Source organism: Eumetopias jubatus, unplaced genomic scaffold (genome assembly GCF_037043125.1).
Source record: "Eumetopias jubatus isolate StellerSeaLion01/CBP00866 unplaced genomic scaffold, mEumJub1_p1.0 scaffold_10, whole genome shotgun sequence".
NCBI classification, from domain to species: domain Eukaryota; kingdom Metazoa; phylum Chordata; class Mammalia; order Carnivora; family Otariidae; genus Eumetopias; species Eumetopias jubatus.
In genome coordinates this window covers 97,282,248-97,307,404 of record NW_028274816.1, presented here as the reverse complement: position 1 = coordinate 97,307,404, position 25,157 = coordinate 97,282,248, and the positions used below count along the sequence as shown (strand labels likewise).

Here is a 25,157-nt window from a genome sequence, read left to right as displayed (position 1 = left end):
TTCAGTATAGCAGTTATGCTATAGTTGCCAGTCTCTGATCACATCCCCTGTTCCCTGACTTGCATTTTTTTCTTTCAGAGGATGGGAAAGTGAATTTAGAAGAGTTTGTGGGCAATTTAATCAATTCAGGATTTTCACCTCTACCTGAAAGTAAGAATTTTCAGTTGAATAGAGATAGATAATATGTGGGTTGTGGATCTCTTGGGAAGACTGCAACTAGGGTTTTGAGATGGTCTTAAAATGATTTAACACTGGCTTAATTTTCTAGTGTCTATTCTGTACATGTCAAATGCATAGCATAACGAAAAGAGAACATGCCCTTTAGAGAGTACTAGTTACGTCTTCTGCCTAGTCTGAGACCAGAGTCTTGACTGCCATTATCTTTTCCACTAAGGGCCTTATGAAGAAAAAATAGTATTAGTTAAAATGACTAAAACAGCACTTGTAATTAGGCTGTTTGCAAGTTACTCTACTTTAACTAAAGTGTAATTGTATGAGACGTATTAACATGATAAATAGTGGGTTCCTGATACTGATTTATAATAACTCTTCATCAAGAGACTAGTGAAAACCTCTGTTACTATTAGGAGAATTTCTGTTTAGGTTTATTATTTTTCTTCTTTTGTTATTGAAACATTGTTTTCTTTGGTTATTTCTTTGTATTGGCTACCCCCACCCTTATTTTTACCCAGTTTCTCTTTATACACTAATTCAAAGTTTAATTTTAGCAAAGGTTTGTCAATTATAATGTTAAGGATCATTTTCTTCTTTTGGTTTGCATAATATTTCTGTAATCTTAGGCCTCTTAGTTCCCTGATCGGCTGCCCTTTCCTGCCCCTCTGGTACTGAAAAGGAAGGAATGATTTATATTTTGCACATTTAAGTGAGAAGAATATTTCTGACACCAAGCCAACATTACACACACATTCAAATCACTTCATATTGTCCATTTTTAAGCACCCTCTATGGTTGCAGAAGCTCAAGGTTTACTTCTTTGACTATCTCCACCTACTTTTGGGTAGGCACACACATGTAGTTTGATGAGCCGAAAATATTTATGAAGAGATGTTTCATAGAAATGCCTTTTTTGAGGCAGCTTCCTAATAATATATCTCAACTGGTTTTGAGAACTGGTGTTAAAAACAGCCATACCAAAAGTGTCACTGTGTCTCCTGAAGACATTGCCCATTATGTTATTTAGTAATGAACATGAAAAATGTCTTGAAATTTAATATCAGAAAAAAACTTTCTCTCTCCCAAAGACCAGTGTGCTTACTTTGTGTAGACAATAACCTGAGCTCCCCTTTATGCCTTAGCTTTCAGAAAGTTCAGATCTAAACTTATTATTTAATCATTATAACTTACTTTGAATCTACTTTACTTTTTTCCTAGCTTCTTAAGGTGAAACGTATGGTGACTGATTTTAGCTCTCTCATTTTCTAATATAAGCATGAAGACCCATACCCTTCTTACTAAACACCGCTTTGGCTGCATTCAATAAATGTTGAAATGCTTTGTTTTCATTATAATTCAGTTTGAGATATGTTCTATTTTCTTTGTGATTTCTTCTCTTATCCACGGACTGTTTAGCAGTGTGTCATTTAATTTCTAAATATTTGGGGTTTTCTTAGTTATTTTATTGTTACTTGTAATTTAATTCCATTACTGTCAGAGAACATATCCTTTATGATTTCAGTTCTTTTCAATTTATTGGTACTTGTTTTATGGCCCAGCATATGGTTTATTTTGGTAAATGTACTATGTGCACTTGAAAATGTGTATTCTACAATTAAAGAGTATAGTATTTTATTAATATAAATTAAGTAAAGGTGGTTGATAGCTTCCTCAGATCATCTGTACCGGCTTTTTTGGTAGCTAGTCCATCACTTGTTTGAAAGAGAGGTGCTAAAATTTCCAGTTATGATTGTTGTATTTTCTATTTCTCCCTTAAATTTTGTTAGTTTTGTTATGTATTCTTAGACTTATTTGGTTCATCTGCATATATGATTGTTACATCTTCCTGATGAATTGACTGGCAGAGAATACCAAATATATCATTTTGTAAGAAAAATCACTTTTTCCTCTGAGTACAAGTTGAAAATTGATTCTCCATTCTATGGATGCCTGACACTTTATTTACCACATGTTAAATATTGACCCCTAAGTGTCTGCTCAATATCAGCAAGTAACACTTCATGTCCAATATCATATGGGCTGTACTAGGTTAAATGTTCCTGTGCTTTATAGCCATATTCTCTGTAAAATGATCAAAAGAACATGCTTCCATTTCTGATAGAATAACTTAAAAAGTGTGCATCTGAATACATGTCAAAAGCTTCTTCTTTTCATACTGAAATGGAATATGACAATCTGAAGATAATAGGAAGTATTTTTTCTTAAATTGAAAATTATTAGCATTTCCCATTCTCATAGCTTTTATCATTTCTATTTTTCTCCTAGGAAGTAGGGTTGATGATAGCAACCTAGGCACTTTTCCAGGAAACATGAGGATGGAGATGTCAGGTAAAGGATTTTATAAGATTCTGAAGGACCTGTCGGTTGAAGGTGACATATACATACACATGGTATACATGGTTCTGTGTTCTGAGAAGTCTTTTTATTAATGTCAACTTCTTATATATAAAATTCATATTTAGAACCATAGAAAATGACAAAAGTAATAAAAAAATTACCTTAAATGTTATGCTTTAGGTTTCCCTCCTTGAGAATAAATTTTATGGTTTCTAAACGTTTCATTTGGAGAGTGTGGAAGAAAGAAGGATATGTATTTGCTATGTTAGTACTTTAGATCTAAACTTATATTTATAGAAATACTTTAGCAATCTTTCCTCCGTATCACTGATTCAAAAAACACTAAGATCCCACAATGTTCTATGTATTGTGCTAAACACTAAGAATATAGAATTTAATGAGACATGATTTGGCCCTTCAGAAGATTATAATACAGTAGGAAAGCAGATTGACCCTTCCATGGCCATGCCAAGTATCCAGAAAACAGAACAGAGACATCCCAAGGTTCAGAGCAAGTCCAAAGACCCAGAGAACTGCTCCCTCAGGGTAGGGTCCTAAACTGCCACCATTACCATGTAGACCCAGTCCAATAGGTCGAGAAAGGCCTGGCACACAACATTCTGTAACTTAGAATTTTTTTTTCAATTTTTCCTCCCTTCCCCTTTTAAAGTGCTAGTCTGCACTTTGAAGATAGAATCAAGACATTAACAAAAATCAGCCTCTCTGAAGAAAAGCATTTCTAGAACAAATGTAGCTATATTTCACTGCCTTTATATAGCTCAAAGTAGGACAAAAATTTATGAAATACAAGTTCTCTTTACAATGTTAAAAAGCTGGATTTTCAACCTTATAAATAGAAGAAGCACTTTATGCATAGGGGTATGATGCATTATTGTTATTTAAAGAAACAACGACAAATCCTTTAACTTGCAAATCTAATCAAAATATAATCTAAATGTTGAAAATAGTAGAACAACCCAACCACTAAGCAATTTGCCTACTGTTTTTATATGATTATAAAGTGTGAAAAAAGTCCTTATCTTGTCCCCCCTTTTGGGGATGTGATCACACACGAGACAGGCAGGCACAAGGTTAACAAAGGGGGGTGGTGAGGGAGCGATGGGAACCACAGCTAGGACCAGACAACATTCCACAGGCCAGGGGAGCGTGGGAGAGGAGAGGCCTAACTGACACCAGTAGGGGACCGGATGTGAAGGAAATGGGACTAAATGCCTCTGTGACAACAGAATCATACAGGGGAGATGGGGGCTCATGTCCCTGACCCCCGAGTTTGCACAGGAGTGGGAATAGAGGTGAAGTGGTCCTAACACAGACTTGATAGAACAGGACAGGTAGTAAAAGCATTCCTAATAGAAATGCTAGGGTAGGGGGGTATGCACATGATGTGGTAGGACACAGAAAAGAATATGAAGGAGCAGCTTCAGCCAGGTAGGTTACTGTAGTTAAGGGGTCAAAACAGAGTCAAAGGAGTCAAAACATCATTATGATAATGTCTGCTCTGATCCTCATTTATTTTTAAATCTTCATGCCGGCATTCACTGACTGACCTCCCTTTGCACTTGGCATTTTATCTTGCCATCTGTACTGGCCCTTGCTGTGCACCTCAGCTCAACTATCAGGTGCTTGGGGCTTTTGGCTCCTCTCACTAACCCCTGTTCCTTTCACTGGGTCAAAAGAAATGTTTTGCTATTTGATGCTATTCTGGGACTGTGGAAAATTTGGTGGCTGTCGCAGACTCTCCTGCTGAGATGCCAGTGGTCCCATTTCTTCTCTACTTTCCCCTTGCTGTAGTTTCTCAGCAAGGTCTGTATGTCCTGCTGCCTTCCAGGGCTCCCAGTAGACTCTCAATCACAGACCCTGTTTTTCTTGGTGGTTTTGCACAACTGGAAGAGGCAGCTTACTAAAATGAATGGCTTTAAAAGTTTTGTTGGGCAGGGCGCCTGGGTGGCTCAGTTGGTTAAGCGACTGCCTTCGGCTCAGGTCATGATCTCGGAGTCCTGGGATCGAGTCCCACATCAGGCTCCCGGCTCAGCAGGGAGCCTGCTTCTCCCTCTAACCTTCTCCCCTCTCATACTGCTTCTCTCTCTCTCTCAAATAAATAAATAAAATCTTTTAAAAAAAATAAAAGTTTTGTTGGGTAACAAGGAAAAAAGATGACATACCCCCATCTCCTTACATCAGCAGAATGAATGTCTTTTTTTTTTTTGAGAGGTAAAGGATTTTTATTTATTTATTTATTTTTATTATAAAATTTTTTTATTATGTTTAGTTAGCTAATGATGTACTATATGCTGGTCTCTCTCTTTTTTTAAGATCTTATTTTTAAGCAATCTCTATACCCAACATGGGCCTCGACCCCCCAACCCCGAGATACAGCCACACACTCCACCAACCCAGCCAGCCAGGTGCCTCAAATGTGTCTTCTTTTTATCACTGCCTAAAAGGGAGTTCTGAGTTCTGAGTTCTGAAAGATACTACAAAACTTGAATTCTGATTTTTTTTGTTTATTATATATTTCAAAGTGCCTTATTTTGTAACTGATTCATTATCTCTCAGAAACAAGAATCTTCACTGATTCTTGATAGCTTTCTTTTTTCCTATTCCTTATGTTTATTTGGAATTAAATTAGATCATATTTAGGACAATAAATGCAACCTCCCTAAATTGCTATGTTTACATTAATAATTTTATAACATTCACTATAATTATAAGTATTTACCTTTATGACCTAATTTCGTGTTTTACAGCTGATAAAAAAGTGAACAAGAAGAATGGGATAAGAGATAGGAGGTCATCTACTGGTGAGTGAAAAATTTGTTAATTAACTAATTCATTTATTTAACAGATATTTACTGAATAGGCGATGCTATGTTAAGTGCTAGAGATTTGAATAAGTATAATAAACTTTTTAAACTTACAGTACTATCTGTGGCAAATTCTTTTTGTATATTTTGCCACTTTTTGGAAAACAGTGTGTATTAAATTGTTTCCAGTGAATTTAGTCAAGAAAAACTAAACCCAAAATTCAATGAAGAAAGCCAATTTGCATTTATCAGTCAAAGTCAATTATTTATCTGGCCCCAAGGAGAACTTCTTGAAGAAAATATAGGAAAATAATTTTGTGACCTTAGGGTAGAAAAAGATTTCTTAGACAGGTGACCAAGAGTTTTAAGCATGAAATTTTAAAAATGATTAAATTGGATCTCATCAAGATAAATAACTTCTTTTTCTGAAAGACACAGTTAAGAAAATAAAAGGCAAGACACAGACTGGGAGAATATATTTGCAAAACGTATGTGACTAAGGACTGATACCCAGAATATCAAGAACAACTCAATCATAAGAAGACAAACCAATGAAAGTGGGGAAAAGATTTCAGTGGACATTTCACAAAAGAAGATATATATCTTGGCTAATTGAATTTAAATAAAAAAAATCCTGTGGAATTTTTATGTACACAACCAGATTGTGTAAAATGATGGGAAAAAAAAGAAGATATATAAATGGCCAATGACCACATGAAAGGGGGCTGAACATTATTTGTTATCAGAGAAATGCAATTTAAATCATTAGTACATACTGCTATTCATCCCTTAGAATAACAAAAATTAAAAAGATCGACAAGGGGGCGGAGCAATGGCGGAGGATTAGGAGACCTGGGTTTCGCCTGGTCTCAGGAATTCAGCTGAATAGGGATCAAACCATTCTGAACACCTATGAACTCAATAGGAGATTGAAGAGAAGAATAGCAACAACTCTCTGAACAGAAAATCAACCACTTTCTGGAAGGTAGGATGCGCAGAGAAGTGAATCTGAGGTGATATTTGGGAGGAGAGATGGCGGGGGAGGGGGCCTCCGTTGGCCGCTTCTGGCAAGTGATAGAGCTGCGGAGCACAAAATCGGAACTTTTAGAAGTTGGCTCCGCCGAGGGACGTCACTCCAGTGGCTAAGCAGGAGGTGGAACCCTCGCAGGACAGTGTGGTCTCAGGACCCTCGGGGTCACAGAAAGACCGGGGGGTGCCTGAGTGCAGCAGAGCTCCTACGTATCAGAGCGGGGTAGCCTGCTGCAGAGATGGAGCCGAGGCATAGGCTCTCAGCTCGGGGTTGCCATAAACCGTGATCCGCAGCCCAGTCGGGCCCCTGCTCCTCCAGCAGGGACCCAACAAGCGGCAGAGCCGGGGAGACTCTCCTTCCTCCCCCGGGAGGAGCGGCGCGGGAGCGCACCGTGGGGATCTGCTGGGTTTGGAGACTCCACACAGGGTCCGGTGCCAGAGATAGAAATGCTCGGTCACAGGCCGGGTGAGCACGGAGTGCGGCCGGAGACCGGGAACACGGGAGTGACTGCTTTTCTCTGGGGGTGCACTGAGGAGCGGGGCCCCGAGTTCTGAGCTACTCCTGGTGGAGATTGGGAGGCCCCATTTTGACTCTGGTCCTCCAAAGCTGTACCGAGCTTGGAGGGAACAAAAGCACCGGAGAGCAAACCTGAGCAGATTGCTTAGCCCAGAAGGACAAGGGCGGGGCAATTCCGCCTCCGGCAAAGACGTTTGGGAACCACAGCAACAGGCCTCTCCCCCAGAAGATCAGCATGAACAGCCAGCAAGCCAAGACCAAGTTTACCAATCAAGGAGAACGGGAGAACTCCAGTGCTAGGGGAATACTGCACATAGAATTCATGGCTTTTTTACCATGATTCATTAGTTTTTCAAAGTTATTTTTTTAACTGTTTTTTTCTTTTTTTGAATTTTTCTTTTTCCCTTTTTCAACCAACATCTTATCAATCCCTTTTTAAAATTTTTTTTTATTTTTCATTTTTTAGAGTCATATTTTATCCCTTCATAGTAGTTACCCTTATTTTTGGCATATATATATATATATAAGTTGTTCTCTCTTTAAAATTTTGAGATACAGTTTCTGCTAACAGATCAAAATATACCCTAAATCACTAGTATATGGCTTTGTTCTAGTCTCCTGCCTGATCACATTTTCTCCCTTTTCTTTTTTCTTTTTCTTCTTTGTTTTTTAATCTTCTTCTTTCTTCTTTCAAACAACTTCTTATCTTATCAATTCCTTTTATAAAATCTTTTATAATTTTCATCTTTACAGTCATCTTCCATCCCTTCATTGTATCAACCCTTATTTTGTACATATATAAGTCTTTCTTGCTTTAAAATATTAGGAGGCACTTTCTTTTAACAGACCAAAATACACCCAAAATCTAGTGTGTGGCACTGATCTATACACTAGTCTGATCGTATTTGATCGTATTCTGTTTTTTTGTTTTCTTTTGTTCTGTTTTTGTTTGTTTTTATCTTTATCTTTTTCTTTTTTCTTTTTTTTTCTCTTTTTTCTTTCTTTCCCTTTCTTTTCCCCTGGTTTCAGGTCTTTTCTGATTTGTATAGAGTATATTTGCTGGGGACGTTGTTAACCTGTTAGCATTTTGTTCTCTCATTCATCTATTCCCCTCTGGACAAAATGACAAGATGAAAAAAATCACCTCAACAAAAAGAACAAGAGGTAGTACCGTCTCCCAGGGACCTACTCAATACGGACATTAGTACGATATCAGACCTAGAGTTCAGAATCATAACTTTAAAGATACTACCTGGGCTTGAAAAAAGCATGGAAGTTATTAGAGACACCCTTTCTGGAGAAATAAAAGAACTAAAATCTAACCAAGTCAAAATCAAAAAGGCTATTAATGAGGTGCAATCAAAAATGGGGGCACTAACTGCTAGGATAAATGAGGCAGAAGAGAGAATGAGCGATATAGAAGACCAAATGATGGAAAATAAAGAGGCTGAGAAAAAGAAAGAGAAAAAACTACAGGATCACGAGGGCAGGATTCGAGAGATAAGCGATACGATAAGATGAAACAACATTAGACTAATCGGGATCCCAGAAGAAGAAGAAAGAGAGAGGGGGGCAGAAGGTATATTGGAGCAAATTATAGCAGAGAACTTCCCTAATGTGGGGAAGGAAACAGGCATCAAAATCCAGGAGGAACAGAGAACCCCTCTCAAAATCAATAAAAATAGGTCAACACCCCCACATCTAATAGTAAAACTTACGAGTCTCAGAGACAAAGAGAAAATCCTGAAAGCAGCTCGGGAGAAGAGATATGTAACCTATAATGGTAGAAACATTAGATTGGCAACAGACCTATCCACAGAGACCTGGCAGGCCAGAAAGGGCTGGCATGATATCTTCAGAGCACTAAACGGGAAAAATATGCAGCCAAGAATACTATATCCAGCTAGCCTGTCATTGAAAATAGAAGGAGAGATAAAAAGCTTCCAGGACAAACAAAAACTAAAGGAATTTGCAAACACAAAACCAGCCCTCCAAGAAATATTGAAAGGGGTCCTCTAGCAAAGAGCCTAAAAGCAGCATAGATCAGAAAGGAACAGAGACAATATACAGTCACAGTCACCTTACAGGCAATACAATGGCACTAAATTCATATCTTTCAATAGTTACCCTGAATGTAAATGGGCTAAATGCCCCAATGAAAAGACACAGGCTCAGGCTATCAGATTGGATTAAAAAACAAGACCCATCCATATGCTGTCTGCAAGAGACTCATTTTAGACCCAAAGACACCCCCAGATTGAAAGTGAGGGGGTGGAAAACCATTTACCATGCTAATGGACACCAAGAGAAAGCTGGGGTGGCAATCCTTATATCAGACAAACTAGATTTTAAACCAAAGACTACAATAAGAGATGAGGAAGGACACTGTATCCTACTTAAAGGGTCTATCCAACAAGAAGATCTAACAATTGTAAATATCTATGCCACTAACATGGGAGCAGCCAATTATATAAGGCAATTAATAACAAAAGCAAAGAAACACATTGACAACAATACAATAATAGTGGGGGACTTTAACATCCCCCTGACTGAAATGGACAGATCATCTAAGCAAAATATCAACAAGGAAATAAAGACTTTAAATGACACACTGGACCAAATGGACTTCACAGACATATTCAGAACATTCCATCCCAAAGCAACGGAATACACGTTCTTCTCTAGTGCCCATGGAACATTCTCCAGAATAGATCACATCCTGGGTCACAAATCAGGTCTCAACCGGTACCAAAAGATTGGGATCATTCCCTGCATATTTTCAGACCACAATACTTTGAAACTAGAACTTAATCACAAGAGGAAAGTTGGAAAGAACTCAAATACATGGAGGCTAAAGAGCATTCTACTAAAGAATGAATGGATCAACCAGGAAATTAAAGAAGAATTTAAAAAATTCATGGAAACCAATGAAAATGAAAACACAACTGTTCAAAATCTTTGGGATGCAGCAAAGGCTGTCCTGAAAGGAAAGTATATAGCAATACAAGCTTTTCTCAAGAAACAAGAAAGGTCTCAAATACACAACCTAACCCTACACCTAAAGGAGCTAGAGAAAACACAGCAAATAAAGCCTAAACGTAGCAGGATAAGAGAAATAGTAAAGATCAGAGCAGAAATCAATGAAATAGAAACCAAAAGAACAGTTGAACAGATCAACAAAACTAGGAGCTGGTTCTTTGAAAGAATTAACAAGATTGATAAACCACTGGCCAGACTTATCAAAAAGAAAAGAGAAATGACCCAAATCAACAAAATCATGAATGAAAGAGGAGAGATCACAACCAACACCAAAGAAATACAAACAATTATAAGAACATATTATGAGCAACTCTATGCCAGCAAATCAGATAACCTGGAAGAAATGGGTGCATTCCTAGAGATGTATCAACCACCAAAATTGAACCAGGAAGAAATAGAAAACCTGAACAGACCCATAACCACTAAGGAAATTGAAGCAGTCATCAAAAATCTCCCAACAAACAAAAGCCCGGGGCCAGATGGCTTCCCAGGGGAATTCTACCAAGCATTTAAAGAAGAATTAATACCTATTCTCCTGAAACTGTTCCAAAAAATAGCAATGGAAGGAAAACTTCCAAACTCATTTTATGAGGCCACCATTACCTTGATCCCAAAACCAGACAAAGATTCCATCAAAAAGGAGAATTACAGACCAATATCCTTGATGAACATGGATGCAAAAATTCTCATCAAAATACTAGCCAATAGGATCCAACAGTACATTAAAAGGATTATTCACCATGACCAAGTGTTATTTATCCCTGGGCTGCAAGGTTGGTTCAACATCTGCAAATCAATCAACGTGATACAACACATTAACAAAAGAAAGAACAAGGATCATATGATCCTCTCAATAGATGCAGAAACAGCATTTGACAAAGTACAGCATCCTTTCTTGATCAAAACTCTTCAGAGTATAGGGATAGAGGGTACATACCTCAATATCATAAAAGCCATCTATGAAAAACCTACAGCGAATATCATTCTCAATGGGGAAAAGCTGAGAGCTTTCCCCCTAAGGTCAGGAACGCGACAGGGATGTCCACTATCACCACTGCTATTCAACATAGTATTAGAAGTCCTAGCCACAGCAATCAGACAACAAAAAGAAATCAAAGGCATCCAAATCGGCAAAGAGGAAGTCAAACTCTCACTCTTTGCAGATGATATGATACTGTATGTGGAAAACCCAAAAGACTCCACCCCAAAACTGCTAGAAACTCATACAGGAATTCAGTCAAGTAGCAGGATATAAAATCAATGCACAGAAATCAGTGGCATTCCTATACACCAACAACAAGACAGAAGAGAGACAAATCAAGGAGTGGATCCCATTTACAATTGCACCCAAAACCATAAGATACCTAGGAATAAATTTAACCAAAGAGGCAAAGGACCTGTACTCAGAAAACTATAAAATACTCATGAAAGAAATTGAAGAAGTCACAAAAATGGAAAAACGTTCCATGCTCATGGATTGGAAGAACAAACATTGTGAAGATGTCAATGCTACCTAGAGCAATCTACACATTCAATGCAATCCCCCTCAAAATACCATCCACTTTTTTCAAAGAAATGGAACAAATGATCCTAAAATTTGTATGGAACCAGAAGAGACCCCGAATAGCCAGAGGAATATCGAAAAAGAAAAGCAAAGCTGGCGGCATCACAATTCCAGACTTCCAGCTCTATTACAAAGCTGTCATCATCAAGACAATATGGTACTGGCACAAAAACAGACACATAGATCAATGGAACAGAATCGAAAGCCCAGAAATGGACCCTCAACTCTATGGTCAACTAATCTTTGACAAAGCAGGAAAGAATGTCCAATGGAAAAAAGACGGTCTCGTTAACAAATGGTGTTGGGGAAATCGGACAGCCACATGCAGAAGAATGAAACCGGACCATTTCCTTACACCACACACAAAAATAGACTCCAAATGGTTGAAAGACCTAAACGTGAGACAGGAGTCCATCCAAATCCTAAAGGAGAACACAGGCAGCAACCTCTTCGACCTCAGCCGCAGCAACTTCTTCCTAGAAACATCGCCAAAGGCAAGGGAAGCCAGGGCAAAAATGAACTATTGGGATTTCATCAAGATAAAAAGCTTTTGCACAGCAAAAGAAACAGTCCACAAAACCAAAAGACAACCGACAGAATGGGAGAAAATATTTGCAAATGACATACCAGATAAAGGGCTAGTATCCAAAATCTATAAAGAACTTATCAAACTCAACACCCAAATAATAATCCAATCAAGAAATGGGCAGAAGACATAAACAGACATTCTTCCAAAGAAGACTTCCAAATGGCCAACAGACACATGAAAAGGTGCTCAACATCGCTCGGCATCAGGGAAATCCAAATCAAAACGTCAATGAGATACCACCTCACACCAGTCAGAATGGCTAAAATTAACAAGTCAGGAAACGACAGATGTTGGCGGGGATGTGGAGAAAGGGGAACCCCCCTCCTACACTGTTGGTGGGAATGCAAGCTGGTGCAACCACTCTGGAAAACAGTATGGAGGTTCCTCAAACAGTTGAAAATAGAGCTAGCATACAATCCAGCAATTGCACTACTGGGTATTTACCCCAAAGATACAAATGTAGGGATCCGAAGGGGTACGTGCACCCCGATGTTTATAACAGCAATGTCCACAATAGCCAAACTGTGGAAAGAGCCAAGATGTCCATTGACAGATGAACGGATAAAGAAGATGTGGTATATATACACAATGGAATGTTATGCAGCCATCAAAAGGAATGAGATCCTGCCATTTGCAACGACATGGATGGATCTGGATGGTGTTATGCTGAGTGAAATAAGTCAATCAGAGAAAGACATGTATCATATGACCTCACTGATATGAGGAATTCTTAATCTCAGGAAACCAACTGAGGGTTGCTGGAGTGGTGGGCGGTGGGAGGGATGGGGTGTGTGGGTAATAGACATTGGGGAGGGTATGTGCTATGATGAGCGCTGTGAATTGTGCAAGACTGTTGAATCACAGATCTGTACTTCTGAAACAAATAATGCAATATATGTTAAAAAAAAAAGAAGAAGAAGAAGATAGCAGGAGGGGAAGAATGAAGGGGAGTAAGTCGGAGGGGGAGACGAACTATGAGAAATGATGGACTCTGAAAAACAAACTGAGGGTTCTAGAGGGGAGGGGGGTGGGGGGATGGGTTAGCCTGGTGACGGGTATTAAAGAGGGCACATTCTGTGTGGAGCACTGGGTGTTATGCACAAACAATGAATCATGGAACACTACATCAAAAACTAATGATGTAATGTATGGTGATTAACATAATAATAAAATTTTTTTTAAAAATTTAAAAAAAGCATTAGATAGGAAAAAAAAATCGACAAGACCAAGTATTAGCAATACTATGGAGTAACTGTAACTCATACAATTGCTAGAAGGTATTCTAACTACCATGGAGATCAGTATGGCAATTTCTTAAAAAGCTGAATATAAATTTACCATAAGACCCAGCAATCCCACTAGTAGGTATCTTTCCAAGGTAAATGAATATATGTGTTCACAAAAATATTTGTGCATGAATATTCGTAGCAGCTTTATTCATAATAGCTAAAAATTGGAAACAATCCTAATGTCCATCAACCAATCCATGGAGGGATAAACAAAGTTTGGTGCCTGTTCTTTAAGTTGCATTGATTAAAGGGGGAAAAGAAATATATAGGCAAAAAATATAAGTGAAAATTTGATTTGGAGTTTAGGGGTATTATATTAGAGAAGGTGCTTTCTGAGGACTAAGTGTGCTCTTGGTCAGTTTTCAGAATATTAATGCAAGTGATTGTGCTGCTTTTAAATTCTACCCCAGCAGCCTGGTTGATTTGGTGGAATAGAGCAAGTGTTGATTTAGGAATCTGATAGCTACAGTTTTCTGTCTCATACTAACTTTGTGACTTTAGGCAAATATCCTAACTTTTCTGAGGCTCAGTTTCTTTGTGTGTGTTTTTTTTAAGTCATAATAACTTTACAGAAGATTGAGATATAGTATATGAAAGCACCCATCCCACTACATGGCTTGGTAGACACTCATTAAATTCAGTTTTCTTTCCTTCCCTGAGTGAAAGAGAGATTAGAGAGGTTAAGAGATCAGATCAAAATGATGGGTTTGGAGGAGAATACTTTTAAATCTTTAAGTTTCTGTTCTAATGCTGTCAGTAGAGTTTAACATCTGAGTACTCTAAAAGAGCGTTGTACCATTTGAAGAATACTCATTTTTTCGCGTTTTTATGATGTGGGGAGGGAGGATAGAAATACAACTGTAATAAAAATCATGGGAAATTGTTGATTTCCTATGCTCTGTTTCACAATTAAGAATTTCATATTCTGTTCTTGAATCTCATTGTGATCTCTGTAATTTGTACCTCGTTTTACAGCTGACGGAAATGTTGAACCCAATAAACTAATGAATAAGTGAAAGCTGTTACATGTGAGAAGTTGATGTAAAACTGAGATACTATGCTTTCAAAACATATTTTTGCAACAGACTAATTTTGTGATGATAAAAACCATGCAAAATCTCAGAAAAAACTCTAGTTCTAGAGTAAGAACGAAAATGTCTTCCATTTTCTGAATCCATATACAGTGCAAAGCACTTGATTGGATTGATTCCAAGACCATCTTTCACATCTGGGAATGTTCAGAAAGCACAACTAAAAGATGGAAAAGGAAATGAATGAAAGTGCACTGTATATCCTTCCCACATTTCCCATTCCTTCCTGTATTCTGACACAGCCCCATAATACTACTGAAACTTCTCTCACGGCACCAGTAACTTGCCATTTGCCTGTTGCATTAGACATTATTCACTTTTTATTGGCGCTTTCTACTGTCTTTTATATTCGTGATAATACTAACCTTCTTCAAATTATGCTCTTTTGGCTTTTCTGTGTTGTTCCCTCTGACCTGGATCTGCTCATTCTCTGATTTTCATTTACATACTCTCTCTGGATAATCTCATCTCTCTCTCTGTGGTTCAATCTGTCATCTATATGCTTGTGACTGTAAGTCTGTATTTCTTGTATAGTCTTCAGACTGGTATATCCAAATGCCTGCTAGACAGTTCCACTTGGATATTCCATGGGAGGCTTCTTTTTTCTCAACACATTTAAAACTGAATTCACTATTTTCCCACCTAGTCTCCTGGTCCTGTATTCTCAATCTCATTTGTGCTGTCATTGTCCATCTAGTTACCTAAACTAGATATATGGGATTCATTTTTGAGTCCCTCATTTCCTATCACCCACTATCTGGATTATCACCTAATTTTGTAAGTTTTACATTTATAGAAACCTAAATTTAAAAATCACCACACACAGTTGAGTAGATGGATAGATTTGTGACAAACCAAGTAGAGTAAAATGTTAAATAGTAGAATCTAGATGGTGGACATAAGGGTGTTTATTGCACAATTCTTTCAACTTTGCTTTATGTTTACAAATTTTCATAATAAAACATTGAAAAAAATCCCACATATAAATCCATCAATGTCTCTCTGTCCCTGCTACCACTGCCATATTTTAGGTCAATCTCAGAAAACTAAGAATTATGCAATTAAAATGAGCCCAAATAATGATATGGAATGATGGAATTTAGCTCATTTCTGGTTTATTGTTTTATAATTTTTGAATGAATCTGCTTTGTATCTCAGTTATGCCTTATTTTATAGCTAAAGGGAAGACTGATCTGAAAACACTGATGGATACAGTGCAAGATATTACAGGTCAGTGAGAAGTTACTGTAAATTTGAGATCCCAGTTCTTTAAACTATATTTTTTCTATGATAAATATTTTACTGAAGTATGAAATACATTATTACTATATCATATAATCATGTGAGTCCAGCTTAAGAATTACTGCAAAGCGAACATATCTATTTAACTATCACCTGGTTAAGAAATAAACATTATCAATAATCCAGAAGATCTCCTATACCACTTCACAGTCACTTCCTCCATACTCTCTGGTGGTAACTGCATCCTTTAGTCTAGGACCACAGATTAGTTTCACCTGTTTTTGAAATTTGTGTAAATGGAACCATATGATTTGTGTTCCATGATGTCTGACTTCTTTAACATTATAGTACATGTTATTCTCTGAGATTCATCCATATTGTTGCATGTAGCAGCAGTTTGTTAATTTTCATTGCTTCGTGTTATAAAATCTACTAAATTATCGTCAAAGAGATCTTTAGAGAACCTGCCGTAGTGGCTGAAATGATTTCTAACTAACTCGTTGTACCTGAATACATTGCTGTGCAATATTCCACTGTATAAGTATACCACAATATACCTCTCCAATCTACCATCACAGCACATTTCCAGGTTGGAGCAGTTATGAAGAACATATTGCTATGAATATTCTGTATATGCCTTTTGGTGAACATATGTGCATAATTCTAGGCCATATACCTAGAAATGAAATTGCTTTGTTATAGAATAGGATTGTGTATACTTTGTTAGATATTGTCAATCCATTTTCTAAAGTAGTTGTACCATTTTATACATCAACCAACAGTATATGAGTTTCAATTGCTTTACATCCTTGCTAATACTTCTCTCTTCTCCATTTTAGCCATTTTGGTGTGCATGCTGTAGAATCCCACTGTTACAGTTTGCATATCCCTAGTGTTTAATGATGTTGAGCACCTTTTTCATGTTTATTGGTTATTTGGATGCTTCTTTTGTAAAGTTCCTTTCACGTCTGTTACCTGTTTGTCTGCTTGGATGTCTGTGTTTTATATATTGAATTTTTAAAAATATTTATTTTTTAAATTCAAATATAATTAGCATAAGGTGTTATATTAGTTTCAGGTGTACATTATGGTGGTTCAACACCTCTATATATTACTCACTGCTCATCATGCTAAGTGTACTCTTTAATCCCCATCACCTATTTACCCCATCCCCCACCCACCTCCACTCTGGTAACCATCAGTTTGTTCTCTATAGTTAAGAGTCTGTTTCTTGGTTTACCTATCTCTCTTTTTTCTGTTTGTTCATTTGTTTTGTTTCTTAAATTCCACATATGAGTGAAAACATATGATATTTGTCTTTCTCTGACTGACTTTTTTCACTTAGAATTATAGTCTCTCTCTCCATCCATGTTGCAAATGGCAAGATTTCATTCTTTTTATGGCTGAATAATATTCCATTATGTGTGTGTGTTTGTATGTGTGTGTATCACATCTTCTTTATCCATTCATCACTTGATGGACACATGGGCTGTTTCCATAATTTGGTTATTATAAATAATGCTGCAGTAAACATAGGGGTGCATATATCCTTTTGATTTAGTGCTTTTGTATTCTTTGGGTAAATACCCAGTAGTGTGGTTACTGGATCATAGGGTAGTTCTATTTTTAATTTTTTGAGGAACCTCCATAATGTTTTCCACAGTGGCTTCACCAGCTTGTATTCCCACCAACAGTGCATAAGGTTTCTTTCTCTCCAGATCCTCGCTAACAACTGTTATTTCTTGTATTTTTGATTTTAGCCATTCTGACAGGTGTGAGGTGATATTTCATTGTAGTTTTGATTTGCATTTCCCTGATGATGAGTGATATTGAGCATCTTTCCATGTGTTGGCCATCTGTATGTCTTCTTTGGAGAAATGTCTGTTCATGTCTTCTACCCATTCTTTAATTGGTTTATTTGGGGTTTTTTATTGTTGAGTTGTATAAGTTCTTTATATATTTTGGATACTAACCCTTTATTTGATATGTCATTTGCAAATATCTTCTCCCAGTCCATAGGCTGCCAACTTCAATCCTTTTGAATTTGTTGAGACTTGTTTTGTGGCCTAATGTGATCTATTCTGGAGAATGTTCCATATGCACTTGAAAAGAATGTGTGTTCCACTGTTTTTGGATGGAATGTTCTAAATATATCTTTTAGATCCACCTGGTCTAATGTGTCATTCAAAGCCACTGTTTCCTTGTTGATTTTCTGTCTGGATAATCTATCCATTGATGTAAGTGGGGTGTTAAGGTCCCCTACTGTTATTGTATTACTATTGATTTCTTCCTTCATATCTATTAATAGTTGCTTTATGTATTTGGGTGCTCCCATGTTAATGTCTAAATATTTACAATTGTTTTACCTTCTTGTTGGATTGTTCCTTTTATCATTATGTAATGTCCTCATTGTCCCTTGTTACAGCCTTTGTTTTATTTTATTTTATTTTTTTTTTAAAAAAAGACACATTTATTCAGCGTCATGATCAGACTATTACATTTAGCAATCAACAGCATGGGTGCAAAAAAAAAAAAAATCTACATTAAAACCCTTTGTTGGAATGCTTTACACTTTCCACAGAACAGAAACTAAAATAACCTGTTATACAATTAGTCACAAATACAGTCCTCGAGTTTTTTGCCCATACACATGAGTATTGTCTAAAACATGTCTTCTTTGTAGCAGCTAGGCCCTGCCACCACTGTGCTTGGCTGAGTTCACAAATCTGTTGTAACCTGTAGCTTCCCTGTCACTTCTCTGGCTCTCCTCTCCTGCTAAGCTTTGTTTCCTGGCAGTAATTAAAACCTTCTGCCACTGCCATAGCGACTGCTGCTGCTGGAACCACCCACCATAGCCACCTTGGTTTCGTGGTTTGGCAAAGTATTGGCCTCCACCACCATAGGGGCCAGAGCTTCTGCCTCCAAAATTTCCTCCTTTCATGGGTCCAAAATTTGAGGATTGATTGTTGTAATTGCCAAAATCATTATAGCTTCCGCCACCTCCAAAGTTGCTTCCACTACCACCGCCATAGCCGCCTCCGCCTCCTCCGTTGTTATAGCTGTCATAGCTGCCACTCCCGCCATAGCCACTGCCCTGGTTTCCATAACCCTGTCCACCACTTCCATAGCCTCTGCTTCCTCCAGAGTAACCAGGGCCGCCTCCTCCATAACCACCATCATGACCAAATCCGTCATAGCCATCCCCACGGCCACCATATCCACCACCACCTCGACTGCCACCAAAGCCACCTCGACCACTGAAGTTCCCTCCATGACCAAAGTTGTCATTCCCACCAAAACCACCTCCACGACCACCACCAAAGTTTCCAGAACCACTTCGACCTCTTTGGCTGGATGAAGCACTAGCCATCTCTTGCTTAGATAGGGCTTTCCTTACTTCACAGTTGTGGCCATTCACAGTACGGTATTTTTGAATGACAGTCTTGTCCACAGAGTCATGGTCATCAAATGTTACAAAAGCAAAACCTCTCTTTTTGCCACTGCCTCGGTCAGTCATGATCTCAGTTTTCCCATACTGTTCAAAATAATCTCTTAGGTGATGTTCTTCAGTGTCTTCTTTAATGCCACCAACAAAAATCTTTTTCACAGTTAAGTGGGCACCAGGTCTTTGAGAATCTTCTCTTGAGACAGCCCTCTTTGGTGCCACAACTCTTCCATCCACCCTGTGTGGCCTTGCGTTCATGGCTGCATCCACCTCCTCCACAGTGGCACACGTGACAAACCCAAAGCCTCTGGAGCGCTTGGTGTTTGGATCTCTCATTACCACACAGTCCGTAAGCGTTCCCCATTGCTCAGAATGGCTCCTCAGACTCTCATCGGTTGTTTCAAAGCTCAGACCTCCGATGAAGAGCTTCCACAGCTGTTCAGGCTCTTTGGGAGACTCTGACTTAGACATGACGGCGGTGGGAGGGGACACTTAAACGATGCTTACTCTGCGGCGTCCACGGGCAGAAAGGACAGCCTTTGTTTTAAAGTCTATTTTGTCTGATATAAGTATTTCTACCCCAGCTTTTATTTTTTCACTTCCATTTGCATGATAAATGTTTTTCCACACCTTCACTTTAAATCTGCATGTGTCTTTAGGTCTGGAATGAGTCTCTTGTACACAGCATATAAATAGGTCTTGCTTTTGTATCCATTTCATCACCCCATGTCTTTTGATTGAAGTTTTTTAGTCCATTTACATTCATAGTAATTATTGATAGGTATGCACTTATGACCATTTTCTTACTTGTTTTATGATTGATTTTGTAGTTCTTCTTTGTTCCTTTCTTGCTCTGTTCCTTTGTGGTTTGATGGCCTTCTTCAGTGATATGCTTGAATATCTTTCTCTTTATTTTTTGCATTTCTATTACAGGTTTTTGATTTGTAGTTACCATTAGGTTTATATATATAATATCTTATGCATATAGCAATCTCTATTAGTTTGCTCGTTGCTTAAGTTTGAACCCATTCTAAAAGCACTAAATTTGGGGCACCTGGGTGGCTGAGTCATTAAGCGTCTGCCTTTGGCTCAGGTCATGATCCCAGGGTCCTGGCATCAAGCCCCATGTTGGGCTCCCTGCTCAGCAGGAAGCCTGCTTCTCCCTCTCCCATGCCCCCTGCTTGTGTTCCCTCTCTCACTGTCTCTCTCTCTGTCAAATAAATAAATAAAATCTTTAGAAAAAAAATAAAGCACTAAATTTTTACCCTGCCCTACATTTTATATATATAATATCATACTTTACATCCTTTTATTTTGTGAATCTCTTGACTGATTTTTATAGCTATAATTGATTTTACTGCTTTTGTGATTTAACCTCCATGCTGGGTTTTTTTGGTTTTTTTTTAAAGATTTTATTTTTTATTTATTTATTTGACAGAGAGAGCCACAGCGAGAGAGGGAACACAAGCAGGGGGAGTGGGAGAGGGAGAAGCAGGCTTCCCGCTGAACAGGGAGCCTGACGCGGGGCTTGATCTCAGGACCCCGGGATCATGATCTGAGCCAAAGGCAGACGCTTAATGACTGAGCCACCCAGGCGCCCCCATACTGGTTTTATAAGTGATTAATCTACTACTTTTGTTATGTTTGTATACACTTGTGAAATATTTTCCTTTCCTAATTTTCTTGCTCTTGATTATGGTCTTTCCTTTCCAAAGAATTCCTTTTAACATTTCTTGTGAGGCTAGTTTAGTGGTGAGGAACTCCTTTAACTTTTGTTTGTCTGGGAAACTATCTTTCCTTCTATTCTGAATGATAGCCTTGCTGTATAGAGTATTTTTGGTTGCAGGTTTTTTCTTCTCAGCACTTTGAATCACTCCCTTCTGGCCTGCAAAGTTTCTGCTGAAAATTCAGCTGATAACTTTATGGAGTTTCCCTAGTATATAACTGTTTTCTCTTGCTGCTTTTAAAGTTCTCTCTTTACCACTATTTTTTGCCATTTTCATTATTATATGTCTTGGTGCGGACTTCCTTGGGTTGATTTTGTTGGGGACTCTCTGTGTCTCTGGATTTGTTTCCTTTCCCAAATTAGGGAATTTTTCAGCTATTATATCTTCTAATAAATTTTCTGCGCCCTTTTCTCTCTCTTCTTCTGGGATCCCTGTAATGCTATTGTTATTATACTTGATGGTGTCACTGAGTTCCCTTAACCTATTCTCATTTTTTATTATTCTTTTTTCTTTCTCCTGTTCAGCTTAGTTGCTTTCCATTACTGTCTTTCAGCCTGCTGATCTGTTCTTCTGCTTCCTGTAGTCTATTTATTTCCTCTAGAGTGTTTTTAATTTCAGTTATTGAGTTCTTCATCTCTGGTTCTTTTTTATATTTTCTATCTCTTTGTTGAAGTTCTCACTGAGATCCACTGATGGTAAAAATGTCAAAGTTAAGCCACTCTGGTTTTTAAAGCCGAATGTTATGGAGATTTGTCTTCACAGTATTGGTTCCCTATGTCTAGGGTGCCTGGTATGAGGTCTAGTCCTCTCCCTTGTCTGTGCTTGTGGTGTCCCTCCCATTTGTCATTAGTCTTCCTGGGAGTTTGGTTCCAACCACATCTCTGCCTTCCTACCATTTTTTTTTCAATGTAACCTCTTCTCTTCAATTAACTGTGGAGGGTCTGTGCTACCAGTCTTCAGGTCATTTTCTGAGTTAGTTACACTGATGTGTGGATGTATATAGGTGTATCTATGGGACAAGGTGAGCTTAGGATCCTCCTACTTCACCATCTTCCCTGGAAGTCCATGTTGAATATTTTATTTATTGTCTTTTATCTATAGTTTTTTATGTATTCTGGATACACATCCATTGCAGGTTTTATAAATTGTAAATATCTTACTGTGTATTTTGCCTTTTCACTTGTATTTTATCTTCTTTTTTTTTGACAGAGAAAATATTTTTAAAATTATTCAGTCCATTTGGTGTATTTCAAAAGTTATAGCACTTTTCTTCATTTATCAGTGAAAGAAGTTAGAAATGAACTTCAAAAAAAATATCAGCAAATGGCAAACAAATTTCCTTGAAAATCACAGTCACATATATAGCACATCCTAGAAAAGAGGAGGGGTAAAACAGGTTCCACCTACTTTCATGAGTTTCATCAAGTACTGGACCTACTCAAGGGTGGAGAGCAAGGCAACTTTCAAAGTATGTTATTGAGGCATTTACTATACTCCTTCCTAAGAGCACCAGTTGGGGAATAAGTGTTCTAAACTAGATCTAGGAAGTGGAATGTGAAATCAATCCATCCTCCTCCCCTTAAGGGCTGTCCAATGGTTCATGAATTTAAAAAACATTACTAAATGAAAACAACCCCCCCCACACACACACACACTCTCTCTCTCCACCAAAAAAGAAAAAAAAAAAAACCCAACCTAGATGTTCCATGTTATTCTCCAGTGTAGATGGAGCCTGGGAGCAGCTTCAACAACACAAATCAGTCTATTACAGAGTCATCACAAGCATGCCTTGCTTTTAAACAAAAAAATACTTTTGAAATGACAAAACAAAAACCAGTACTAATCACTTTTCTGACAATACACAATTATTCAGATTAACTAGTATTGAGGGGGGAGGGGTACCATATCCATAGATCTTGTCTCACATGAGTGTATGTGGGTAGGTGCAGGGCATTGGTCATTACTGCAAAAACAAATTTTAATTTTTCATCTTTAGTTTGATTTAACATTACTTTTAGTACGATGCTGACACCAGCTGTGCAGAAGGACTCTGGAGAGATGTTCATAGCAGTGTACACCTGTGGCTCTCTGGTTCTGGAGGCTCCAGGCAGCCAGTATTGCCTGGTCAAATACATTCTTTAAGGCTTTCTGTGCTAGTGCAGAATACTCCACATACTTGACCACCTTCAGGTCATGGGCCAGCTTTTCAGCAGTCTCTGGAGTGACAGGCTTCTGTTTGTTCTTGGCAAGTTTCTCAATCATAGAGGACTCATCTCTAAGATCAATTCGGGTCCTGACCAGCAAGAAAGGAGTCTTTGGACAGTGGTGAGTTATCTCAGGCACCCACTTTTCCTTCACATTTTCAGATGAGGATGGAGAGACCACTGAAAAACAGACTAGAAATACATCTGTTGGTGGATAACTCAGTGGTCGTACTCTGTCATAATCCTCTTGCCCTATAGTGTCAGAAAGTCCAACAGCGTATGGCTCTCCACCAATCATAACTGTGACTGCATAGTTGTCAAAAACAGTCAGCACAGGGGCACCTAGGTGGCTGTCAGTTGTTAAGCATATGCCTTCGGTTTGGGTCATGATCTCTGGGTCCTGGGATTGAGCTCCCTTTCAGCTGGAGTCTGTTCTCCCTCTGCCTCTGCTACTCCCCTATGCTCATGCGAGAGCTCGTGCTCTCTCTCTCTCTCTCTCTCTCTCTCAGATACATAAATAAAATCTTAAAAAAAAAAAAACAGTACATACTCAGATGGAAATTTGTTCATTGTGTAGAATATCAGAAGACACATTTTACCAACAGCACCATCACCCACAACAATGCACTTTGATTGTCTCCACTTTAAATATTTCAAGTTTGATGGTGACCTCAGCTTCCCTGCCAGGATGCTGGCAGCAGTGCACAGGGTCTCCTGTTGTATTTTATCTTCTGATGAACAAAAGTTTCCCTTTCACATGTAATTGAATTAGTCAATCTTTTCTTTTATAGTTAGAGTGTTTGGGGGCTTGTTTGAGAAATCCTTGCATACACTAGGGTCATGAAAACTTTTCCTATTTTATCTTCTGGGAGTTTTGTTATTTTCCTTTCACATTTAGATCTATAATCCACTCAGAATTGATTTTTCTATATGATATGGAATAAGAGTCACTATTTTGTTTCTTTTTTTTATATTCAGTTAGCAAATATATAGTACATCATTAGTTTTTAATGTAGTGTTCAATGATTCATTGATTGTGTATAACACCCAGTGCTCATCACAACACGTGCCCTCCTTAATACCCATCACCCGGCTACCCCCTCCCCCCACCCTCCTCCCTTCTGTAACTGTCTGTTTCTAAATGGATATTCAACACTATTTATTGACAAGATGATCCTTTCCCTACTTTAATGTAAGGCCAACTAAATGTGTTGCATATATCTGGGCTTTTCATTCTTTTTGTTCTTTTTCTTTGGTCTATTTGTTGGTCCATAGCTTTAATATGTCTTGGTATCTGAAGCGTAAATCCTCCAAATTTGTTTTATTTCTTTAGGCTTCTCTTGGCTATTCTTGGTGATGTCCTTTTTGTCATTAAAAATATCTGTTATTTGTGCTTTCTCTCCTTTTTTCCTTTGTCGGTCTTAATGCAGGCATTTACCAATTTTGTTAGTCTTCCAAAACCCAACATTGGCTGTATTCATTTTATTTAAAGTTTGTTTTTCACTTTAGTAATTTCTGCTTTTGTCCTTATTATTTTTCTTCTCCTTTTGGGGGGTTTAATTTGCTGTTCTTTTCGAACTTCTTGAGATAGAACCTTGGGTTATTGATCTTTTCATCTTTTCTACTATATGTGTTTAAGGGTGTAAATTTCCCTCTGAGTACACCTTTGCAAGTTTTAATATGTAATATTATTATTGTTACTCAATTCAAAATATATTCTAATTTCCAGTGTGGTTTTTTTTTTGGACACATAATTTATTTAGAGAGGGATTCTTTAATTTCCAAACTTACAGGATTTTTCTAGTATCTCTTCCTATTGATTTCTAGCTTAATCTCATACCCTATTTTAAAGTTATTTGTACCAATCATCTTTATTATTCTAATAATTTTTAAATTATATGAACCTTAATTGTGAAATATTATTTTATAACCATCATTATGGGAACATCTCTTTTACCAGTGTTAAAGAAATACTATTCATTCTCTGTATCTGCCAATTGACTGCTTGTTGTTTAGCAGATATCATTATGCCTTATTTCTCTTTAATAATTTGAAATTATGATA

At 37.8% G+C, this 25,157-nt stretch overlaps 1 protein-coding gene and 1 pseudogene across 1 annotated transcript in view; one reads left to right on the top strand and one right to left on the bottom strand.

Moving 5' to 3' along the window:
* LOC148163371 (uncharacterized) overlaps positions 1-25,157 on the top strand; it is a 143,230-nt gene that overhangs the window by 5,150 nt on the left and 112,923 nt on the right. Inside the window, exons 5-8 of the mRNA XM_088027057.1 lie at positions 79-150; positions 2,461-2,523; positions 5,301-5,354; positions 15,652-15,705. Of these exons, the coding sequence (XP_087883183.1) occupies positions 79-150; positions 2,461-2,523; positions 5,301-5,354; positions 15,652-15,705 (243 nt within the window). The remainder of the gene's footprint in view (positions 1-78; positions 151-2,460; positions 2,524-5,300; positions 5,355-15,651; positions 15,706-25,157) is intronic.
* Positions 22,952-25,119, bottom strand: LOC114196717 (cell division control protein 42 homolog pseudogene; annotated as a pseudogene).